Below are 21,510 nucleotides of genomic sequence, written 5' to 3'. Positions count from 1 at the left end.
AAGAGGCGGTGAAGAGGCGGTGAAGAGGCGGTGAAGAGGCGGTGAAGAGGCGGTGAAGAGGCGGTGAAGAGGCGGTGAAGAGGCGGGGAAGAGGCGGGGAAGAAGCGATGAAAAAGCGGGGGAGAGATGAGAAGCGCGGTAAGGAGAGTGCTAAGCGGGACAGGTATGGTGGCCAGCTGCACCCCTCACTTTAGCTCTACCAATTCAGTAGTCGCCTCTCAAGTGGCGTCACCATCCCGGGGAGAAGACTTTACCTGCTGCTCATACTTCGTCGAAAGGACGTCAATATATTGAGAGTCCATATCGCTATAGACACTGTGAAACAAAACGGGGGTGAAGCATATATCCTTGCTGCTGTGGACAGTCACCAATATGTAATCTGTAAGATACATTTTGACCAAACTGGAGTCCCTAATTTTGTCCAAAGTCAGCACACCGCTTCTTCGGTGGGGAGTGACTCCCTTGGGTAGGTAATTGTTCAGGTAGAAGAAAAAATTCACCGCTCGTAGAGTGTGCAAATAGGGGGTCTTTAAAATGAATAGGATGTTATCCTCCGACAGCATAATGTAAGTGTTGTTGCAGTAAACTACGTCGACGATGTTGAGCTTGGGGTACTCCAATTTTTTGAAAGTGAATCGTTTGCTTTGTCTTCCCTTGAGAGCGGCGAATTCGGTGGAGGCGACCACTTCATCCGCATGCACCGCCTCCGGTAGAGGTGATTCCCCCTGTCCGAAAATCCAGAAATAAATTTCTTTATTTTCAAACAACACGCAGCCATGCGCGCACGATGTGCCGCTCAACAGCACCTTCGGCTTCGAACGTATCAGCCTCTTTTTGAATTTCAAATTGTTAGACGTTTTTATGAAGATGAAATGGTCCTTCTTTTTCGTAACTCGTTCGAAGTGGCGTTCCATTCGCGGGGCATCCATTTTGCACGGGTTAATCGTGCCACCAGTAGCTCTGCCACCCTTATTTGATCCCCCCTCTGCCCCTCTCCCCCCTGTCGCCCTCCCCACGTCGGACGAACTTCCACTCTGCGGTAGCTGGCCAGGGGGGCGGCCCGCCTTGCCTCGATTAATTCGCCTTCTTTTTTTGGCCCTGTCTTGGGTCGGATTATCATGATGGTCTTCCCCCCTTTTCACTTCACCCACCGCGCAGTCGAGGGGATCTGCGGCGCGGTTCTCTTCTTGGTTGCGGTTCTCTTCTTCTGCCTTTACACTTGTACTGAGTTTGCTTCCACAGGAGGGGGACTCGCTTTCGGAAATTCGCTTTTTGTTCTTCCCCTTCGGAGATGCTCTTACCATTTGGGAAAGCCTGCCCGGTTGGGAAGATCTCCCTCTTTCTTTCGACCCCTTTCTGTAGTCCACTTTGGAACTCTGATATGTGTCCATTCCGTGTGGTGTATTTTCCACGTGAAGTGTGGCGGCTTCACCGGAATGCTTCCCGTTCGAAGCTTGCCCCGGTGTAGTTATCCCCTGGTTGACGCAGCTGACTCTTCTCCCTCCACGGTCGTTCCCACGATTGCCGTTCTCACCACTGCCGTTCCCACCGTTGCGCTTTCCAGCGCGCGTATAAGACAACTCAAATATCGATGCGTACTTCAAATAGACGGCGCAAGAGCGGAGGTCATATTCACTGAGCTCGGGTAGGCTGACCAGAATGGTCCTCATTCGCAATCTGCGCTTCTCAAACGAGCGAGGAACGATCATCTTCATCTGCTTAATGTTAATTCTACTCGAATTAACATTCGTGTTCAGGCCTAAGTATAAGTTGTCCTTGCTGTCAATTAAGCTAAGTCCGAAAAAGTGAATCGGATCGATGGTCTCATGTTGGTGTGTAGAAGAACCAAACTGGGTGTCATCATTCAGATCATAATCTGGTCCCTTAGGATGGTCAAAGTAGAGGTCTCCTTTGTAATTACAGGAGACAATCTGAATGTCTTTTATTTCATTCGAAGTGGGAAGAGGCAAATGTTTCCACTCATTGAAATGGTCCAGATGCCACAAATACCGACTATGCTTGTATACATATAATCTATTGTCTGAGAGGTACACAAGAATATGCCATCTGGAGAAATGAATCATTTTGATATGATTCTTCATGAAAATAAAATGATTAAAAAAGTAAGCGTTCATATGTATTCCAAGATGTGGTCTGAAATGCCTGTGTGTGAAGGTGTACGTCTCGTTTGCGAACCTGGCAAAGGCTCCTCCGAAACAGACGAAGTTTCTTCGCACGTCATACTTCTCCATCAGCAGGGTCAATTCTTTCATTTGGTACTCTGTACTCAGTTGTGGGGAGGGGTGTCGCATGGGGCTGATTATTACGTGTGTGGGGATATCGCTGGGCGGTTCTGTTCTCGGGCTGCTCTGTGGCAGGAGGAGTGGTGGGACTCCTTCAAGGGAACCCTCCCATTGGCACGAAGATGGAGACGCACGCATGGTTGCAGTGATGGCACGCGCGCGCTCCTCACCAGTGACGTCCTTCACGCAGATGTCCTTCATGCAAGTGTCCTTCATGTAGTCCTTCTTCATGCATTCGTGTTTTATGCATTCTTCCCTCCCGAATTCATCCTCGCAACGGGGGTCTGCCAACTCCATGCAGACCGTACCCCCTTGGGCCTCCCTCATCCTCGGGTGGCAAGCCTCCCCCCTGTTGCGCGGAAGCATCTCCATTTCGGTTGTTCGGACAACCGCGGGGGGAATGATGCGGCGCGTGGCGTTTATTTTTTTCGTTGTTTTTTTGCTTTCTCTTTTCTTTCTTTCTCCTTATCTTTATTTTTTTATTTTATTTCTTTTTCCTTTCCTCACGATTGAGCTCATTTCCGCCTCGGTGACCCCCTCTGGACCCGCGGTTGCAACCAAGGTGCTTTGCCTTGGACGACATCCAAATCATAGTGATGGCCCTGGCGCAGTCATCACAACGGGGGTGCTCCTTCTTGGTTCCCTCTCTTCCGAGGTTTTCCAGCTGATGCGCGGTTTTCCAGCAACTGGGCCCTTTTACACCTCTTTGGTTTGGTGCCAGCTGGTGTCACCTTTCTGTAAGCGGCTGCAGTGTCGGTGGCGAGGCGGAAAAAAAAAGTGGGCAGAGCCAACAAAGTGGCCAATGGAAGAAAGTGACCAAGGGAACAAAATGGCCAAGGGAACAAAATGGTGAAGAGAACAAAATGGTGAAGAGAACAAAATGGTAAAGAGAACAAAATGGTAAAGAGAACAAAATGGTAAAGAGAACAAAATGGTAAAGAGAACAAAGTGGTAAAGAGAACAAAGTGGCCAAGGGAACAAAATGGTGAAGAAAACAAAGTGGTAAAGAGAACAAAGTGGGCAGGGACAACAGAAGGCACGAAAAGAACAAACTGGTTGCACGAACAAACGTGAAACAGACTGGCTCCAACGCAACATTCTTCGCCGCTTTTTTTCCCCGCAGTGTAATCTACGTCCACATGAGGAGCCCAACGTGTATTTTTTTTTTTTTTTTTTTTTTTTTTTCTGTCCACTGAAATGTAGCCATAAGTTTTTTCTTACGATTGGGTGTACAATTAGGATGTTTGAAAAAAAAAAAAAAAAAAAAAAAAACTCCACACATTTTATGGTCATTTTTGTTGGTGAGAAACAACATCATGCGCCCTTCACACGTTTGGTTTCTCCGTCAATATGTTGCTAACAGAAATGTTATCCCTTCCTGACATGCCTCTACTGTTGCGCAGTTTTAAGGAGCAGGGATGAGAAGGAAAACCACTAACGTTAAGTAACAACCGAGGCGATGCGTCAAAAGTGACTTCCCCTCCGAGGTTACGCGTTACACATTTGTTGTATGCACGGTGTGTGTATTTCATCTCTCCAGGAGGATAACAGCGCGGTCATAGTGAGTGTCGGGACTGATTGTTATCCTCACCCGACATGCACCTGTGTATGTGTTGTCTCTACATGGGCATGTGCATACGGACTGGGAGGAAAAAGTCAATATCGTTCTCTCACCACGATGGCATTCACTCCACTGGATGTTAATATTAAAGAATAAGAGATGGGGAAGGAAAAAAATAAACGTGGAACAACAAAAGATTCACCTCTCCCCCGTAAAAATAATTCGCCGCGGTCCGGTCCATCCCAGACGGGTAGCCCTCGTTGGTGTGTCAATCCAATAGGATAACAAAATGAACGCGATGGATCCTGACCTCTACCAAGAGGAAAAAAAAAAAGAAAAAATACCGCCCCAAGGAGGTGACAACTATATGGTGACAAAGGTCACTCTCCAGGAAACACTCTTCACAGACGCGGAAGAGATCACCTGTTGGCGAGGCATTCTCTTCCTCCACCACGCCCAGAGGTTATAATGAAAAAAAAAAAAACGTCCATAATTAGGCGAATACACATCCGCACAATACAGAATCGCCACAGAGGATGTTCCCCAAAAAAGGCGATCGCATATCTGTGTTGTCACCTCGAAGCCCACACAGTAACGGACTTATTGAAATAACCAATTTGGGTCATCTGACCGAATGATCACCCAACTTAACCCCCAGTACGCATCACAAGTTGCGCAAAAGAGAAAGAACAAACCATTCTCTGAAACAGAAGGACGAATTGTACAAACCGTCAGAGGAACCACATAATATGTGCCCCGGGGGTTACTCCCAAACTGTGAACCTTCAACCATGAAAATGTAAAAGTGAGCTCCTTAAGGGGCATCCCTAATTTTTCTCACCTTAATATGGACCACACAAATTAGCTGGAACCGTGGAAGTGAGCCCCTTAAGAAGGGTCTCTAGGCGGTGTGAGCACGAACCCTACTTGTTGGCTCCTTAATAGGTGTCCTTACAGTATATATAGCGCCCCCTCTAGCATTTGTGGCTCATTAACAGGGGTCCTCCTAATGAAGCTGCAAGAACGCTAAGAAGTGAAGCAAAACCGCGCTCCTACAATATACACGCCAATTAACGAGGGCGACGAGACTGCAATAGATAGCCTTGTAGATGACCTGTACATCCTAGGCGTGCGCGGTAGACCCCCCGTGACCGCGCCGCGGCAACCTCTCCCCGCACCACCTAGAACCGCTAACAAACCGTGTGTACAGATATATTCCTTTTTGTGAGTGAATGTCGCTACTTAGGTCTCCCCTCTATGCGTGTATTTTTTTCGCCCAATCTGTTCAACGTTTTGTTGAATTTTTCTTATAAAAGAGTGGGGCGCCATGATTGCTTCACAAATAGAGTAGAAGCAAACTGATGTAGGAGCAACCAAAATTTTCCCCTTTTCTAACATGTGATAATAGCTATGCAGTGGAGTGCCTTTTGGCAAAATAAGAAAATTTTGTAAGCTTCTCCGCGAGTGTGCTAGTAAGGGGTATTCTGCTGTCCCATTTGATGAGCAATTTGCCCCCAAACGCAGCGTCGAAGGCTCCCCAAATGAGATGTTTCAAAGCAGGGCAGTTTGTTCCAGGAAAACATTTGACGTATTCGCTGTCCGCTTTCTCATTCCCACCGAAGCGATAGGAGGGAGGTGTATTCCCTGCCGCAAATTCAGCGGCAGGAAGACTCTGGTGTATGAGCACATTGATGATGAGGACTTCCTAACAAGGAGAGGAGACTCCATCAATTCGATTGTCAACCACAGATACGTCAATGAGAAGATGCGCCAGATTAATTCGCTGTTGAAGGGCTGCCATGTTAGCTGCGGCATGCAACATGGGTTTTGCAAGCAGGGAAGAGAGAACAAACACGGAAGTGAAACCAGCCAGGGAGGTGACACCCACCAGGGAAGTGACAATGAACACATTGATCAAGTCATTAAAATTCTGTACACACTATGTGTGAAGGGCAATATTGATACCTCTGACGATCGCGTTAGCTACTCTGTGAACTTCGTCCTGCGCTATGTGAATGCATACTTGGAGGATGCCCCCATGATCGGAGGACAGAAAGAAGGAAGGGGGGGGGAAAAAAAATTCGTCAGCATAAACAGCTATATGCTCCTTTTAGATATCTTAAAAACTCTCCATATGAAGGAGGAATATAGCAACCTACTCAGACACGTTAGCGAGAACATACACTTCTTCTCTGTAGACGTCGTTAAGAGAATTGCCCTTAACTACGACTTCAGTGAACGGTACCATCCGGGCGGGGGTGACCATCTGAGGAGAAATGTCTTTTCCTTCTTTAAGGAGGTCATACGTTACATGTATGGGCTGATTCAGTCTGACAGCGAGCTGTACTACAGAGAGATAAACAACATGAACACGTGCATTAACATATGCACACACTTCTTCTTCGGGAAGAAGTACTTCCCACGGAAAAAAACTTACCATTATGACGTAGACGAGGAGGTCGTCTATCTGTACAGCATGAATTATATTTACATAAAGCATATAGCCACGCTTGCCGATATGGTACGCATCAGGGGAAGGTCAAAGAAAGAGGACTCTTCGCCAAGGAACTCGCCTAATGATAGGTTGTTTCCCCCTTCCTCCCTGGCAGATCTCTCTGCAGCGAAATACGAATGGGGAGGAGGCACGTCGGGTGAGTATGGCAGTCACATTGGCAAAACACCTGACAAGCTCCGAACTGATACTCAGGATATGCTAGACAGTTGTGCGGACAAGGACACCCGGGATAATTCCCTCGCCCCACGCATCGGACGAAACCACACACACATCACGGAGGACTTCCATTTTAACTTCCACGCAGTTGACACAATTTACGTACTGTACAACTTCTACACACACTTCCTTTTGAAAAAAAAAAAACAGTCAAGGAAGGAACATGTATTCCTCTTCTTCCCCGAGGTACGAGATAACATTACGGACATTCTGCTCAGCTTCATTCGGACACTCAGAAGAGACATCATCGAAAATAAAGGCGTGACGAATAAGAAAGTGATCGCTTCCCTGGAGAGAGTGCTAATCCTGGGGATAGCCTTCGATGTCCCCTTTGCTTTGAGGCCCTTCTTACTTTATCACTGCAACGTTTTTCTGTTAAACAAGTTCGACTTATCTTTGCTGGACAACGTAAAATTGTTAGCTCTTCTAAGGCAGCTCCAACGGGGAAGCGCAGCGGGGGAGGAAGCGCAAATGACCGAAGCGCCGCTTCAACGAGGCGACAACTCCTTTGACCAGCTAGCCAAAATGGACAACCCCATTGTGCAGGTGGAAAAAAAAGAAAAAAAAAAAAAAAAAACTCCTCCAGACCAGCTGCACACAGAGCGAGACGAGACCAATACAGGGCATTCCGCTGGACGCCAGACGAGCAGCCACCTCTTCCTGGAAAACTTGATAAAGTTAATTTTTGACAACTTAAAAAAATGCCTACATAACGCAAAGGGGAACGACCTGTGCATGCTGATACCCGCAGTGTACGCATACCACAAGTACATGGATGAGGAATTAAAAAATATATTAACCGTTCAGGTGATTTGCAACAAGGAAAGTATGAACGCAGCGAACGTGGTGAACATTTTACGAGTGTTTTGCAAAATGGGATATAAGAATGAACTTATTGACAAGTTTGTCTACAACAACATGAAGTTTGTCACTCATGGGGGGGATAAGAAGTGGACGGATGACCAGTGGAAGGATAAGGAGTGGGCAGATAACTCCCCTGCCGCAGAACGGGACGACACACAAAATGTGTGCTTTTCCTGTCCCAAGTTATTTCTCCTCTTCTTCTATTACAAAGGTAAAAATGGTTTATTCACATACAAGGATATTTACTACGTGGAGAATTACATTCAGAGTTGCTTCCTCGAGATGAGCATTAAGGATTTTATTTTCCTTCTGTTGATTTATTCCAAAAATGGAGTATTCTTTCTACCCCCATTGTTGCTTAAAATTTGTGCCATTTTTAACAACGGGAAGAAGTACATACCTGGGGATGACCTCCTCTTCGGGTTGTTTCTGCTCGCGAAAAATTATCACTCCCTCGCGAGTTCTTCCGATGAGAGGGGTGGTGCGCAGGATGGCTTCGTCCCTCAGCAACCCCTCAGTGCCAAGGACAAAATTAACCTGTTCAGGAAGAGTCAGTACAGTCAACTACATATAGACAATTTTGTCAACACGATCAACGAGGTGTTACTGTACCTGTACGATGATAAGCTGATTAACTGCAAGGCGGACGAGGTGAGGCAATTGCAGGGGGGGGAAACAGACAGTGATGATTCCCGCGCTGGAGGGAATGAGACAGATCGGCTGATAAATAACATGGCCCTGCAGAGCGATCATTCCTTTCTTCACACTCCAAGTGAAACGAAAAATAATTGGAAAAGCATCTTTAGCAATGTAAAGTATAACATGAGAATGATGAAAATTTTTTACCTCTTATATTACCCTCTCTTAAATGGACAAAAAAAAAAAAAAAAATTCTGAACATGCATCACGAAAAGTTCATCACCTACCTGTTTTCCCTCTTTAATGATAATTTCAGCAAGAACGAAAAAGACGTAAAGTACATCCCCCCCCTGCTGCATTATTTTAGCTATTTCGATGTCTTCTCTCCCATCTACTTTAAAATGCAAATGTCGTACATAATGCAAAACTGCGCTCTTGATTTCTCCCTCCTCAAGTACACACTGCTTAGTCACGTTTTTGTTAGAAGAGAAATGCCCAAAGAAATAAAAAATCGTCTGAAAGAATACGTCGCAAGGAACTTTGAGACGTTTGCGCCCCCCCTCCAGGTGTTGTGCCTTAAACATTGCAATTATTTCTTGCACCTACATGGAGACACGGAAAAGGCGGTCCAGGGGGAGGACCACCTCTTATTTAACAAAATGGTGAATGGTGCACTCTCTAATCTGCCACATATGAAGGCCAAGCATTATCTCGACATTTACATAACCCTCTGCAACAATACAGTTCGGATAAAGCAGCATTACATTGAGCTTTTTAATCACATGAACAGACATGCAGCACACTACACCGGTGAGCAGCTGATGCTGATCCTATTTTACATGTACAGGACAGGCTATAGCAAGCCAAAGATAAGGAAGAAAATACGAAATTTAATTTTGCATTACCACAAGAAGAGGAGAATTGACCTGGGGACCTACGTCAAATATGTGCTGCCTCTGGACGAGTTCGGCATTTTCCACCTCTTCCCGGTGAAGTTCCAGCGCTGGCTGTACGATCAGGTGATGAGGCGACACCGCGGTGGAGTTCCAGCGTTGAAGTTCCCCCGGTGAAGTCCCCGGGGTGAACAAACCGTGGAGACGCCAACTCAGAGACCCACGCAGAATCTAGCGCATTCTTCACCGGGAAATGTATTCCATTTTTTCCCCCACTCCTTTTCCCCTTATCGCAGCTGACCGAGGATGTGCGAGTGTGTGTACGGGAACCTCTAACGGGTGAAGCGGTAATGGGGGCGATAGAGAAAGATGGCCACATGGGATGGCCACAAGGGAAGGCCACATGGAAAGGCCACATGAGCGCTTCACAAGTGCACGCTCTGTGAATGCCACTCCGTGTGCTTAAAAGAAGGCTGTTCACGGTGGCACAAAGAGGGAGCGACAAAAAGTTGCTCCGCGCTATTTCTATCCATTCATGTCCCCATCTGTGCTGACTCCTTTTGTTCGTTTCGCAGGTGGAGGAGGTAGTTCGCACATCCCTGACTAAGGAGCGCGAGGTAATTTTTCCGCCAGGCAAAAGGGAACCTTCCCGCGCATGTTATTGTGCATATGTATACATGCGGAGACGGACATCGTTGCACCGTTTCACGCCAAGGCGTAGCACTAACGTGGGGGCATATGTCGATTGCCGGAAGCAACTTCTTTGTATCTTCCACCCCCCCTCTCCTTCGTTCTACGAGGAGGCGGGAAAAAAAAAATATTCTGCCCGTGTGACAGATACATATATTGATCCCCTCTGGAAGGAGTCGAAATACATGTCAGGGAAAACCTCCCTTCACATTATTTTTTATTTCCTTTTTCACATGATTTTTTATTTTCTCTTTTCACCATTGGGGTACCCTCAGGAATGCAGCGTCGAATCGAAGAAACCGAAAGAGACGGATGAGCAGCAACACGCACCCATTTACATTTTCGAGCAGATGGTTAAGAGTTACTAATTGGAGCGGGTAGTAAAGATTCTCGCAATTTGTGCAGATGATTAATAGCTACTAATTCGCGCAGAGAAGCTGCACCGCACGTATGGCACTTTAAGTAGGCGCTATAAGCAGGAGGTGCAAAAAAAAATGATGCCTGACGAGGTAGCATACCCTCATTAGCGTACTTTTTTTTTTTTTTTTAAATCCTGTTTACCGATTTGGAAGATGCATAATTGTGTTCCTTCGCCTTTGGGAAAGGCCAAATTTACGTGGAAATGTAAATTTTGCAACAGTGACCATTTTTTTATTTAATAAAATGTAAAGTGCAAAATGTACACCGGGGATAGGGTTAGCAGTTTTTTTTCCCACCATCCCGGCATAATGTTTTATTTTTATATGGAAGCAAATAAAAGGTACTTTTTTTTTTTTTTTGATCGTGCTTGTAGCAGTGATAGTACACTGTATTGTATTGCATTCTTTCTTTTTTTTTTCTTTTACAAGTGATAAGTCGCCTTTTTGAACTTTTTTCTTTTTTTTTCCTTTGTTTCTTCCTTTTTTGGAAAATGCTTAGCCATTTTTTCTCGGCTGTTTTTAGCTATTCTTAGCTGTTTTTTTAGGCTTCTTGCCGCTCCTTTTTGGGCCCCCTTTTTAGCTACTTCGCCGCTCCTTAGTCACTTAGGCATTTTTTGGTCCCTATTGGGTCACCTATTGGGTCTGGCGATTTTTCTGAAACCTGTTATGTATTTTTTTGGCATCTTGCCATTTTGGGTTTTTGCCATTTTGGGATTTTTCCTTTTTTTTCTTTTTTTTTCCCCCACTGTCGCCATTCGTGCGAATATACGACAGTCGGGGGAGTAGGCGTTTTTCGTTTCCTTTTTTCCCAGTGAGGGGGTACCCTGTAGTTACATTGGCTTCTCCTCCGAAGTACGCAGGTACCGCAATAGTGCTGCGACGCGTTTGCGCATGAGAAGAGGCAAGGGAAAATGAGCATACAAACAGCCAACCGGTGAGCATACAAAATTTATGACTCGAATATAGTTTCGGGATGCGCCACAGGAGTGGTATACTGCTGCGTAGTGCCCTACGTATAGATGATGCATTGGTAAGCTGTACCTTTGAGGGATGAGTATTTGTACGCCGAGATACACCGCGCCCAGTGAAGCTGAGTCTTCGCGGAAGGCTCCCTTCTACATATCATTCCAGCGTTGATGAGGCTGCGTGCCGAGCTCACCCCCGTGTCGCAAGTCTGTTGAGCAGATATTCCAATCGGTGAGAAGGCCATCTTCGTAATTTTCTGCCATAACGGCGCAGGAAGGTTTCTTTCTTATCGATCAGCATAGGAGAACACATCGAGACCGTCGTTCTGTCCCTCTCGTCAGCACCCGCATGACGCACACGTCGAACGTCCCGAACGGGCGTCTGGGCAGCGGGGAGGTCGATCTGAGAAGTAAATAATAGTTGCCAATTTTGAAGAATTCTATTACCACTGCGTTGTGGTGGCGTCATTTCTGCATTATTTCTACGTTATTATTTTGTTATCATTTTATTATCATTTTAATATTTATCATTTTATTATCATTTTAATATTTATTATTCTCCTATTTCAATACCTCTTCTGTGGGGGACCACTCCAGCTGCATAACATAGTGGGCTCCTTGTTCGCCCCGCCCCCCGAGGGAGCCATCTTTCGATAAAACCGAAAGTGACTCCTCAGTAGGGCCGTCAATCGAATAGAAGCGCAGGTGTGCAAAAGGAGAAAAAAAAAAAAGCGCATCAGTTGGGAAACCCCTCCCCTCTTAATGATGAACGAGGCTATCGAGGAGGATTTGGTATATGAAGATCTGCGGAATGGTGAAGTTGACCTGATAGACATCAGCACAGGCGATGTGGAAGGAGAAGATGACTACGACGAGGAAGAGGAAGAAGAAGAAAACTCAAGCAACAACAGCAGCGACAAAACGAATCTCCTTGCCGATATCGAATTAATCAAATTCAAGGAGCAGAATATTTCCTACTACAAAAGGTTTTACGCAAACAAAAGTATCTACTGTGTTAACTCCTTTAAGAAGTGGATTTACTTCGGCAGCATCAACAACAATTGCTACTTGTATAACAATTTTGATGACGACCTGAGGAATTTCGCCCACCAGGGGGGTAGCGGCGTTAACGGGGTTAGCAGCTCCGTGGAGGGTGACCGAGTCAGCGGGAAAATCAGCCTACAGCACCTGAAGCACCAGAAGTACACAGACACGGTGACAAACATCAAATTTTCAAAAAACTACAAATATATCGCCTTGTGTATATACAATGGAGACATCTACATTTACAACAATAATAATATGAACAGGTCAGAAATTTTGAATTACAATATTACCAATTTTAAGCAGAATATTAACAACAGTAACTCGCTGCTTCATATTTATAATTGGAATGTCCACTTGAGTCATTTTAAAAAAGAAGAGGAATGGATTACTGAGGACATGAATTTTGTAAACATCCTTACTATTAACGATACGAATGATAAGAAGGATATTGAGTACTTCATGTTTTGTCCTTTTAATGAGGAGATCCTTTTAAGCATTTACCTGGACTCTCCAAATATATACATATGGAACATTCATCAGAACAGCCCCATTAGCATTACGTACACGGTGGCTATTCCAACCTTCATCAACATCTGCAATTATGATAGCAGCTTTTATCTCATTGCTGGGTTCCACAGTGGCGAGACTCACGTGTATGATTATAACGTCTACAATTTAAGGAGGCGAAATGAGGGTAGGAAATATGAGTCCAGGACTAGGAGTGAGGGCAGCGGTGTGGAGGGCGGCAGACAACACCCCTCCGCGATTGGCAACTACAGCATTAGAGTGACTCCCGAGGGGTGCAACGGGAGTGTGGCGTCGCATCAGTGTCAGCGGCATCCTGGGCAGGAACCGCACCTTCCGCAACAGATCATGCACGAGGAGCTCGACAACAGCAACGACGTTCTCTGCATCGACAACAACCTCGCGAACGAAATTTACGTGGCGACGCACCGAAACGTGATTCAGATCTGCAGCGTCAACAACAACAGCGTCATCAGTACGTACCATAATCTGCACAGCGACCTCGTAGATTACTGCCTCTTTAACAATAAGCGCAACAACATTTTCGCTTCCTCCTCCCTCGACAATAGCATCATTGTGTATGACTACCACTGCAAGAAGTGCATTAATAAGTTTATTGTGAATTACGATTTTACTAAGGTCGACACAAACAACCAGATGGAGAAAGGAATCAACTTCCTCAAATGGATTAATACGAATTTGCTGCTTTTCTCAAGCCTCAATGGGAATATTTACATTTATGACATTCGCTCGAGGCAGTGCATCCACCAGTTTTACAGCCACACGGATACCATCTTCAACGTGCACTTGTCCCTGCACCTGTATGATCAGAAAAACATCCTCTCCATTCTTACCGCCAGCGACGACCGCTCCTCGAATATGCACTTCCTCGACATCTCCGCGTTTATCTAGCGGGGGAGCGAAGGAGCGGAGGAGCGGCGAGGATGAAGGGGTAGCTCAATCGCGGCATGGCCCAATAGCGGCATAGCAGAGTATCGTAGTAGCGACGTAGCGCCTTAGCGGGTTGCTACTTCCGCGCTGCGGGACGCGGTGAAGTTTGGACGGTGCGACGCCTGCGGGTTTCCCCGGTGCAGTGTCCTTCCAGTGTGTAACTCCTTTTTTCCGTGTTTGTTCGCCCTCCAGTGTGTAGCCTGTTCTTTGTAACGTCTTTCCCGTTGAGTACGCCCCCCCCCAATGAGAGGGGAGCGCGGGCTATCCCTTGCCATTTGATACATGCCATTTGCTATTAACAATGTGTTACACACCATTTGATACCTACATTTGTTCTCATATTTGTGTCCATATCTGTGCCCACTTTTTTTGTGCCCGCATATTTGTGCCCACACTTGTGACCACATCTGTTGCTTACCATTTGTTGCCTACCATTTTGTTATTGGTCACTTGGCCATTGTCATTTGTCAGTTTGATCCTGCGTGAGAATCGTGTGTCCTTCGTAAAGTATTCCTCGTTCGTTCCTTTTTTGTTCTTCCGTTTTTTGTGTTCTCCTTTTTTGTTCTTCCCTTTTTAGTGTTCCCCTTTTTAGTGTTCCCCTTTTTAGTGTTTCCTTTTTCGTAACGTATCCGTTCGCCCATTCTGCACCCCCCACGCCCGTCGTCCAACGCTCTTGCTATCACCCGTGTGCACATGGTTCTCTTCTCGCCTGTGCTGCGCGTGGTGCGTCCCCCTCGCTACCCCGTCGCCACGTCATCGCCATTTCATCGCCACGTCATCGCCATTTCATCGCCATTTCATCGCCACGTCATCGCCATTTCATCGCCACTTCATAGCCACTTTCTCCCCACACCTGCGTGATGAACTTTTTTTGTGTCACCTAGTTGACTAGCTTATCGACGCATTAACGAGTATAAAAAAAATCCAGCCAAAGATAAGGAAAGGATAAGGCAAAAAAAGGAAAAGATAAGGCAACGGTAAGACTGCGCTATGCAGGCGAAAAGCAACCCTCATCGGCGGCATACCCAATGGGAATGCTAAATGGGAAGAATGCCTCGCTGCCCCGTACCCCACATGGCTTCCCCTCTTCCCCTATCTCGTTCACTCCGCGCACACGTAACACGACTGCGGGATGTGTTGGAAGAAGCTCGCCTTGAGGATATACATCAGAATCGAATACGCCTCGACGACGCCCAGGGGCTTCTCTCCATTGTTTACCAATTTGACATAGTAAACTCGGTCGAAGGTTCTGTCGTCATTTGAGGGGGCAATGTTTGGCCCAATGTGCACATAGCTGTTGTGCACCACCGGGTGATCCTTCTCAATGTTGTTGCAGTTGTCAAGGAGGAGAAATACCCCTTTCGCTTTGGCCAACAAATTTAAGAAAGGCTTCACTTCCTCGGAACGGCTTCCACCGTAGTGGACATACAGATCGCCTCCATCGTCGCAGACGCTTTCCTGTTGGCGGTCCTGATTTCTTCCCTCCGTCCCCCCGATGCTGTACTTAAGGAGGAGTATTTTATTTTCTCGTGCATATTTGTGGAGCTCGGTGAAGGTTACTCTCTTGTAGGGGATGTCTAGCAGATGACCCGCCGAGGCGCGCATCGTCAGAGGGTGGAAGAAGTCGATGTTGTAAATGTCGCTTATGTTTGGCTTCTTCCGGATAGCACCACGTGGAGTGCTTACATTCGGCCAATCCGTCTTCTCCCCCGTTGGTGATACTACTTTGCTGCCCTTCCCCCTCTGCATATGGCCCAGTCCTTCCACGTTAAAAACGCACTGCCACTTGAGCAGGAAGCAGCTCCGGATGAGGGTCCCAATGTCGCCGTTGCAGAGAAGTTCAGTGGATATCAGCGGCGGGGAGGTTGTTCTAGGAAAGAAGTGGGTCGCAACATTGGGGGGATCCCCGTCCCCTGAGTGCTCCGCTTCTACGCCGCTCTTTCCACTTCTCCCTCCCCCGCGGTTCACCTCGTAGAAGCACAGGGCCAGGCGGGGGAGGCCCACGTCATCGTACTGGAACGTGTGCGCGACTTCAGCTAGGACGCCGTTTTTAAAAGAATAAAGAAAGGCAAGCCGTTTGAGTAGTTTGTTGGACAAAAGTATAAAATTGTCAAAGCAGCGAAAATCCTTCAAATTTTCAATGCTGTTCGTGTAAATGCGTGCAATGTGATTTTTTTCCCTCTCCAGGATGATTTTCTTCGAAGTCAATAAGATTTTCTGTTGCTTTTCTCGATATTTCTTATCCGTGGCTAGCTTGTACAGGTGGATAAAAATGGGGTGGTTTTGTGACTTTATTATTTTCACCTTTTTGGAGGAAAAAAAGATTTTAAAAAAATGATCATTTTTTTTCTTCTCACTGATAGCTATGTTGTTGTGTTTGGTTAAGTTCAGCATGTTATTTATGTTTTTTTCCTGTGTGCATTCGATGGAGGTGTCCGCTTCTTTCCGCACAACAGACAAGTGGTTAGCTTTGCGTGTTATCAGTCCATGCGGTTTCTTCGATACTGGGGGGGCCCCATTTGGGAAGCCTCTGCCTGTTTCCACTTCTTCATTTTTCTCGTTCATCTGGATTTTCCCTCCAGATTGACTTCTTACCAACGAGAGAAGTTTCGCTTCGCCCATTTGGTTTATTGGGCTCTTCTGCACATCATCGGAGGTAGTACTTCTCCCACTCGTCACCATGTCACCGTTTTTTTTTTTCCTGCTGTCCCTGCTACTTCGTCCTCCAGGGAGAAGCCTATGTTCCAGCAATATTTTGTCGTATATTTCCTTCGTCACTGCGTCGTCATCTGTTTGGATGGATGGTAAACTGGCTGGGGGGTCAACCCGTGGATGTTGTTTCGCGGCATCTCCACTTGGGTTCTGTGCGTCTCTAGGTTTCTTCGCCACATGTTTACTTCTCTCGTCCACATTTCGTAAATTTGGTGCAGGTTCCTCCCCCCCTGCCGTCGGGGGTCTCGCCCCCAGGGAGGACACTAATCTGACCATCCCACCCATCCGGACCACGCCGCTGTTCCTTCCTACCAGTCGGTTCAGCGATAGCAGGTATTCTTGGCTACGCCTAATTCCGCAGCACGACATGGTGGGCGTGGTGAAGCTGGTGCTAACAAGGGGGGGGGAGAACTCCCTTTCATAAAAACGGAGTTAAAAAAGGGGGTGTGCGTTCTACGCGTATTCTCTCACCTTTGCCTTTCCTCAACATGGTGGACTGCCTTCTAAAAGAAGGAGAGACTATGGACACGTTTGATGACAGCGACGCAAGAATCACTTCGGAGGCGAGGTACGCGTGGGTGCTGCTATGCAGCTGTTCGGCTGCACGGCTGTGCAACTCTGCGGCGGTGTAGAAAAGGGCACAGCGGGGAAGCCAAAAAAACAAAAAAAAAAAAAAAAAAAAAAAAGGGACACTCCGCCATACCATTCGCACAAGTGACTTGACAAAAAGGTATACCCACCCCGGCCCGCTTACAATTATATGCACCCTGCTTGGGGAATCCATCTCTGTGTACGTCGCGGCAGGTTCCCCACTAGCACTAGGAGTTACCTTTTCTCACTTTTGCGTACAAGGCCGGTAGGGAAATACGCCTTGGCCGTGATGGGCCTCTTACGTGAAAAGGCAAAATGGGAGGTGTAGGCCGAAAGGCCATCGCGATAGCAGTCACAGTTGACAACGCTGCCACAGTTGACGACGCTGCCATAGTTGACGCCGCTTCGACATTTGACGACGCTGCCATAGTTGAGGCCGATGCCGTACTTGGCACACTTTTCAACTTTAAAATGGCTGGCATGATCGGAGATCGCACACCGAGAGGTACTCACACACAAAGGGGGGAGAGTTTCAAACTGGGGGGTAGGTTTCCCTCAAATGAGGCAGAATTGGGGAAATCGCTTGCCCTGGTCAGGCAACGGCGTGGAGAGGAAAAAAAAAAAAAATAAAAAATAAATAAAATAAAAAATAATAGCAATTGCAATAGTAATAATAAGAGGAAGGGGAAACAATGCGGACGGAGAGGCCCTTCCCTCCGATGGGCTTTAAAGGGCACTTAAAAGGGAGGGGGGCAAATGGGGGAGTGTAAAAATTGTGACGTGGTGATGTGGAGACATTCTGACGTGACTAGATGCTGACATGGTGATGACGTGGCGATGCGAGCCGCCGCCTAGTGCAGGGGGCAGAGACACACCTGGAGACGGCCGCCAAGGGCCCTGGAGATGCTATCGTGGGAACTCCTCTTGCTGCGTTGGGCGTCGGGCTCCACGGGGGAGGGGCCCCCCCCCTTCGGCGGGCGCGTTGATTCTGCCGTGCCCCCTGCTGCGGATGCGACTGCTCCTACTGCTGTGGCTGCTCCCCCTCCTCCCATCTTCCTCATGGTGGACTTCTTTCGAAGAAAGGTCTCCTCCGTGGCATTATTAACAGTCGACATTCTACAATAGGAAAAGGTCTTCCCCAATCGGTAGTATCCCGATTTTATCAAAACTAGAATAACGATTATGACGATGAGGTAAATTATTGCAAGGAGGAAAAAGGAGTAAGCTAACTCATACGCGCTGTTTCCTACAGCTCGCAAGGAGACTAATTGGAATGATTTCGTTGCCTTCCAGTCTTTTGCAGGCCACGTATTCTGTGTGAATTCAATTTTGTATGTCTCCCCAGGTAGGAGGTCTTCATAAATCACTCCATAAGGCTTAATAAACGAAGAAGTCATAGGGGGGTGAAACCAATTCTTATAATCGGGCGAAAACGTATTAATCCAGACCTTATAATTTGAGACATATTTTTTGTGCTTCTTTATGTAGGAGAAAAAATCGTAATAATTCAGAACAGGGAATTTATCAATATCGAAGATTTTCTTATTTTGGGAAAGTCTAATTTTGTCATTAAAGATGGAAGCGGAGACTAATCCACAGGGGAACACCTTCCTCCCTTTCTGCTCTTCGGGGATCGAATTCACATCGCATGTTTCCTTGCTGCTTAGGCTTCCTGAATTGATACCCCCACCATGAGTACCCAAATCGTTTTTTATTTCAGGAAGGGTCTGCAGATTATTAACGCATCTATATTTATAGAGATCCTCATACGTCTTGATATAGTTGCACTTATTGTCATTAACCAAGGATTGCGATTCATCTGAGAGGAAGTTTTTAAAGTTGCTATAGAAGTTACTTATCTTGTAGTATACATATACTGGCTGCTTCATCTCGTGCTTGATGGAAAAGGTCTTCATTTCATCCCCTGAGTCGTAATCAATGTTGACTTCTATTACGTGACTTGATTCATAATAAATGAAGAAGCCAATCAGGGCAAAGGAGATGGACAAAATGAAGAGAATCACCACAGCTACGTTCCATTTGTACACATGATGAAATTTTTTTATTTTTTTTAACTCCTGTTGTTTGAATGCCTCTATAAATTTGTTATACCTGTTTTCGTTAAATATGAATGTTTTTTTTTTTCTGAAAAATAGAATATCACTTTTTTTTTTTTCCAAAGTTGGGATTTTTACCCAATCTGTTGCGCCTCCCCCTGGGGTGCCATCTTCTTCCATTGAGCTGTTTTTCGAGAGCAGCTTTGCGTCGAAAGATACGGCCTTTTTGTTTCTGTTTAGTTTCTCGGGGGGGGGCGGCGATATCGCCGCTGTTTGGGACTGCCCTGTTTGGTGTGACTGCACTATTTGCTGCTCTCCCTCCTGCCCCTCGTCCGGCGCGCGGCCATGCACGGACACGACCACGCAGCGGCCCCTCCTCTTCACGGAGCTCAGAATATCATCGCATGCGCGGCTGTTAACCGAGATGAGCTGGAACTCTCTCTCTGTCTCCGGGGTGTCCATCGGGGGGAAGGTGCTACACGTTGGGAGGTCCTACCGTTTGAGTCCTCGCTACGACACTGCTAGGAGCCTACTATGAGGGTACTACTCCCCAATTGGCCAGAGATCCCCTGGGAGCGAAGCGCGCACGATTTTGTCTACGCCGCATGAACGGGTCAGCCAAACGAGCTCGCAAAAAATGGCTAATTAAAAAAAAAGCAATGTGATTTGCAGAGGGGAGTTATCGAATCATGGTCACTTGGTGGCGCGGCGGTGGGGAGGGGCGCCGATGTGTCAATCTGCCAAAGCGCCAATGTGCCGATGCGCCTGTACAACGCTCCAACTTCGCCCCACAATGGAACACTAAAAAAAAAAAAAAAACACTCGGGGTGAGCACAACGAGTACAGATCGGGACGCTAAACGGATCACTCTCGGGAATGGACAAAATTGTGCAACGGCGGACGACATCAAATGGGCTGGGGACACATTTCGATGCATTTAAAATGGAGTGAAAAACAAATCATACAGTCGGTGGGAAAAACTAATGTGGGTACGTCTCCAAGGGTGAAGACTACAGGGGGGAACAATCGAAGGTTGGCTACTCGGTAGGGATTGTACTTCACACCTAGACGGCTAGCCTGAAGTGGATGTATGCCCCCACGGGTTGCGCCTCTGTACACTGCGAATTATGCTTCGCTACCTAGCGCCCTTAAACGCGACAAATACATCTTTACGCTTCATTTGGGCTTCACAAAATGGCGTATGATATGCCTCGGTCGAGCCGCTCACAGTAACGCATGCCCTTCCCACACGGAGGTAACATGCATACAAAGGAGGCGGTCCCGGGGGAGCCGTTAAAACAAGCTTTCACTCTTTCACTCGTTTTTTATTTACTTCTTCTGGGCGCGCTTCGGCACGCAATGCAATCATGAGGCGTTCGCAATAGAGGGGGGAGCTGGGCCACACACTTCCGCGACTTCAGCGACTTCCCTTGCCCTGTTTCTCACATGCAAAATGATATATCCAAAGGTGTCCATAAAACGCGGCGATTCTCTTCAAATGAAGGAAAAAAAACAAAAAAACAAGAAAAACGAATGGATGGAAAATTGCCTACCCAATGGGCGACCTAGCGATACTCCCGCTACAGAAAAAGTAAATACCCTCGTAGTTGTTTTAACACCTCCCCCTTAGCCTTTTTTGTTGGCGCAAGAAGGAAAAAAAAAAAAAAAAACTATGCAGCATCTTTTGCACACGTGTACGTAGCATTTTTTTTCTTTAAAGTGGCGTTCGTGGAGTTACAGATGCATCTGCGTTTTTAGTGAATAGCCGGAGGTAGCCGCGTTGACCAGGCCTAAATTATGGGAAAGCTTCGGTAACTTCAGATTCGAGGCTGGAAGGGGGCGAATCGAAGCGACAAAAAAGGGATTTTATTTTTTTTAGCCGCCTGTTGCGCCTTGGTAATTCTTTCGCGCGTGTTTATTTCAGCGTGCCGCTTGGACTCCGCTGCTTTACTTTTGCATTACGATGGTTCCCTCTTTACCCTTGCTGGCTGTTCCTCTTTCCTTCCAGTTTGTCCCGTTTCGCAGCGCCAATTGGTAGACCCAGCGGGGGGGCTTTTCATTCATTTTTCACCCGCGTCGTTTAACCTCCCCCCCTGTGTGATGAAATTAATTTAGCATGATAGGTGTAGCTTGGGCTGTGAACCTTTCAAGCGAGGCAAGTTACGCCACAGGTGACGCAGCAGGTGACGCAGAAAATCCCACCGCTGACTCAAACGTGTCCTTCGATCCAAAGTGTGCTCTCAAGTGTTTAATCGAATTGTAGGCTTCCTCTCAAGAGCGTGTTTTTTTTTTGAAAAAAACTCCTAATGCTGCTTCGGTGTGCTTCCCAACACTTCCATCGGAGGAGTGCGGGGAAATGGTCAAGGGGTAAAGTAAATCGCCAAAAATGTGCACGTCACGATGATGGGTGCCACCTAAGTGGGAAGCAGAACTGCACTCAAATTGGCGTAACGCCCCTGTTGGCAGCTACTCACTCGAGCGGGTTATCCCCCATGAGGGAGGTACACATATATGCTCGGATTTTCCAAGGATTAGAAAAAGTATCGTACACCAGCTGCGTGGT

At 46.8% G+C, this 21,510-nt stretch overlaps 5 protein-coding genes across 5 annotated transcripts; 3 read left to right on the top strand and 2 right to left on the bottom strand.

The window, feature by feature from the left end:
• Nucleotides 1-218: 218 nt before the first annotated feature.
• C922_03390 (hypothetical protein) lies at nt 219-2,675 on the bottom strand (the record flags this gene model as incomplete). Its single annotated transcript, XM_008818982.1, has 1 exon — nt 219-2,675. The coding sequence occupies one exon, from the start codon at nt 2,673-2,675 to the stop codon at nt 219-221; it is 2,457 nt and encodes an 818-aa protein (XP_008817204.1).
• A 2,734-nt stretch (nt 2,676-5,409) lies between these two features.
• Nucleotides 5,410-8,355, top strand: C922_03389 (hypothetical protein; the record flags this gene model as incomplete). The annotated part of the gene is made up of 1 exon (XM_008818981.1): nt 5,410-8,355. One exon carries the CDS (start codon nt 5,410-5,412, stop codon nt 8,353-8,355), a length of 2,946 nt encoding a protein of 981 aa, XP_008817203.1.
• Nucleotides 8,356-8,357: 2 nt separating this feature from the next.
• On the top strand, nt 8,358-10,048 carry C922_03388 (hypothetical protein; the record flags this gene model as incomplete). The annotated part of the gene is made up of 4 exons (XM_008818980.1): nt 8,358-9,116; nt 9,287-9,337; nt 9,566-9,607; nt 9,956-10,048. 4 exons carry the CDS (start codon nt 8,358-8,360, stop codon nt 10,046-10,048), a joined length of 945 nt encoding a protein of 314 aa, XP_008817202.1.
• Nucleotides 10,049-11,826: 1,778 nt separating this feature from the next.
• C922_03387 (hypothetical protein) lies at nt 11,827-13,548 on the top strand (the record flags this gene model as incomplete). Its single annotated transcript, XM_008818979.1, has 1 exon — nt 11,827-13,548. One exon carries the CDS (start codon nt 11,827-11,829, stop codon nt 13,546-13,548), a length of 1,722 nt encoding a protein of 573 aa, XP_008817201.1.
• A 1,140-nt stretch (nt 13,549-14,688) lies between these two features.
• C922_03386 (hypothetical protein) lies at nt 14,689-19,409 on the bottom strand (the record flags this gene model as incomplete). The annotated part of the gene is made up of 4 exons (XM_008818978.1): nt 14,689-16,690; nt 17,129-17,427; nt 17,591-17,626; nt 17,766-19,409. 4 exons carry the CDS (start codon nt 19,407-19,409, stop codon nt 14,689-14,691), a joined length of 3,981 nt encoding a protein of 1,326 aa, XP_008817200.1.
• Between the last annotated feature and the right edge of the window lie 2,101 nt (nt 19,410-21,510).

Source organism: Plasmodium inui, assembly GCF_000524495.1.
Source record: "Plasmodium inui San Antonio 1 unplaced genomic scaffold supercont1.14, whole genome shotgun sequence".
Lineage (NCBI taxonomy): Eukaryota > Apicomplexa > Aconoidasida > Haemosporida > Plasmodiidae > Plasmodium > Plasmodium inui.
The sequence above is the reverse complement of the archived record's forward strand: the minus strand, read 5'-3'. Positions and strand labels throughout refer to the sequence as shown.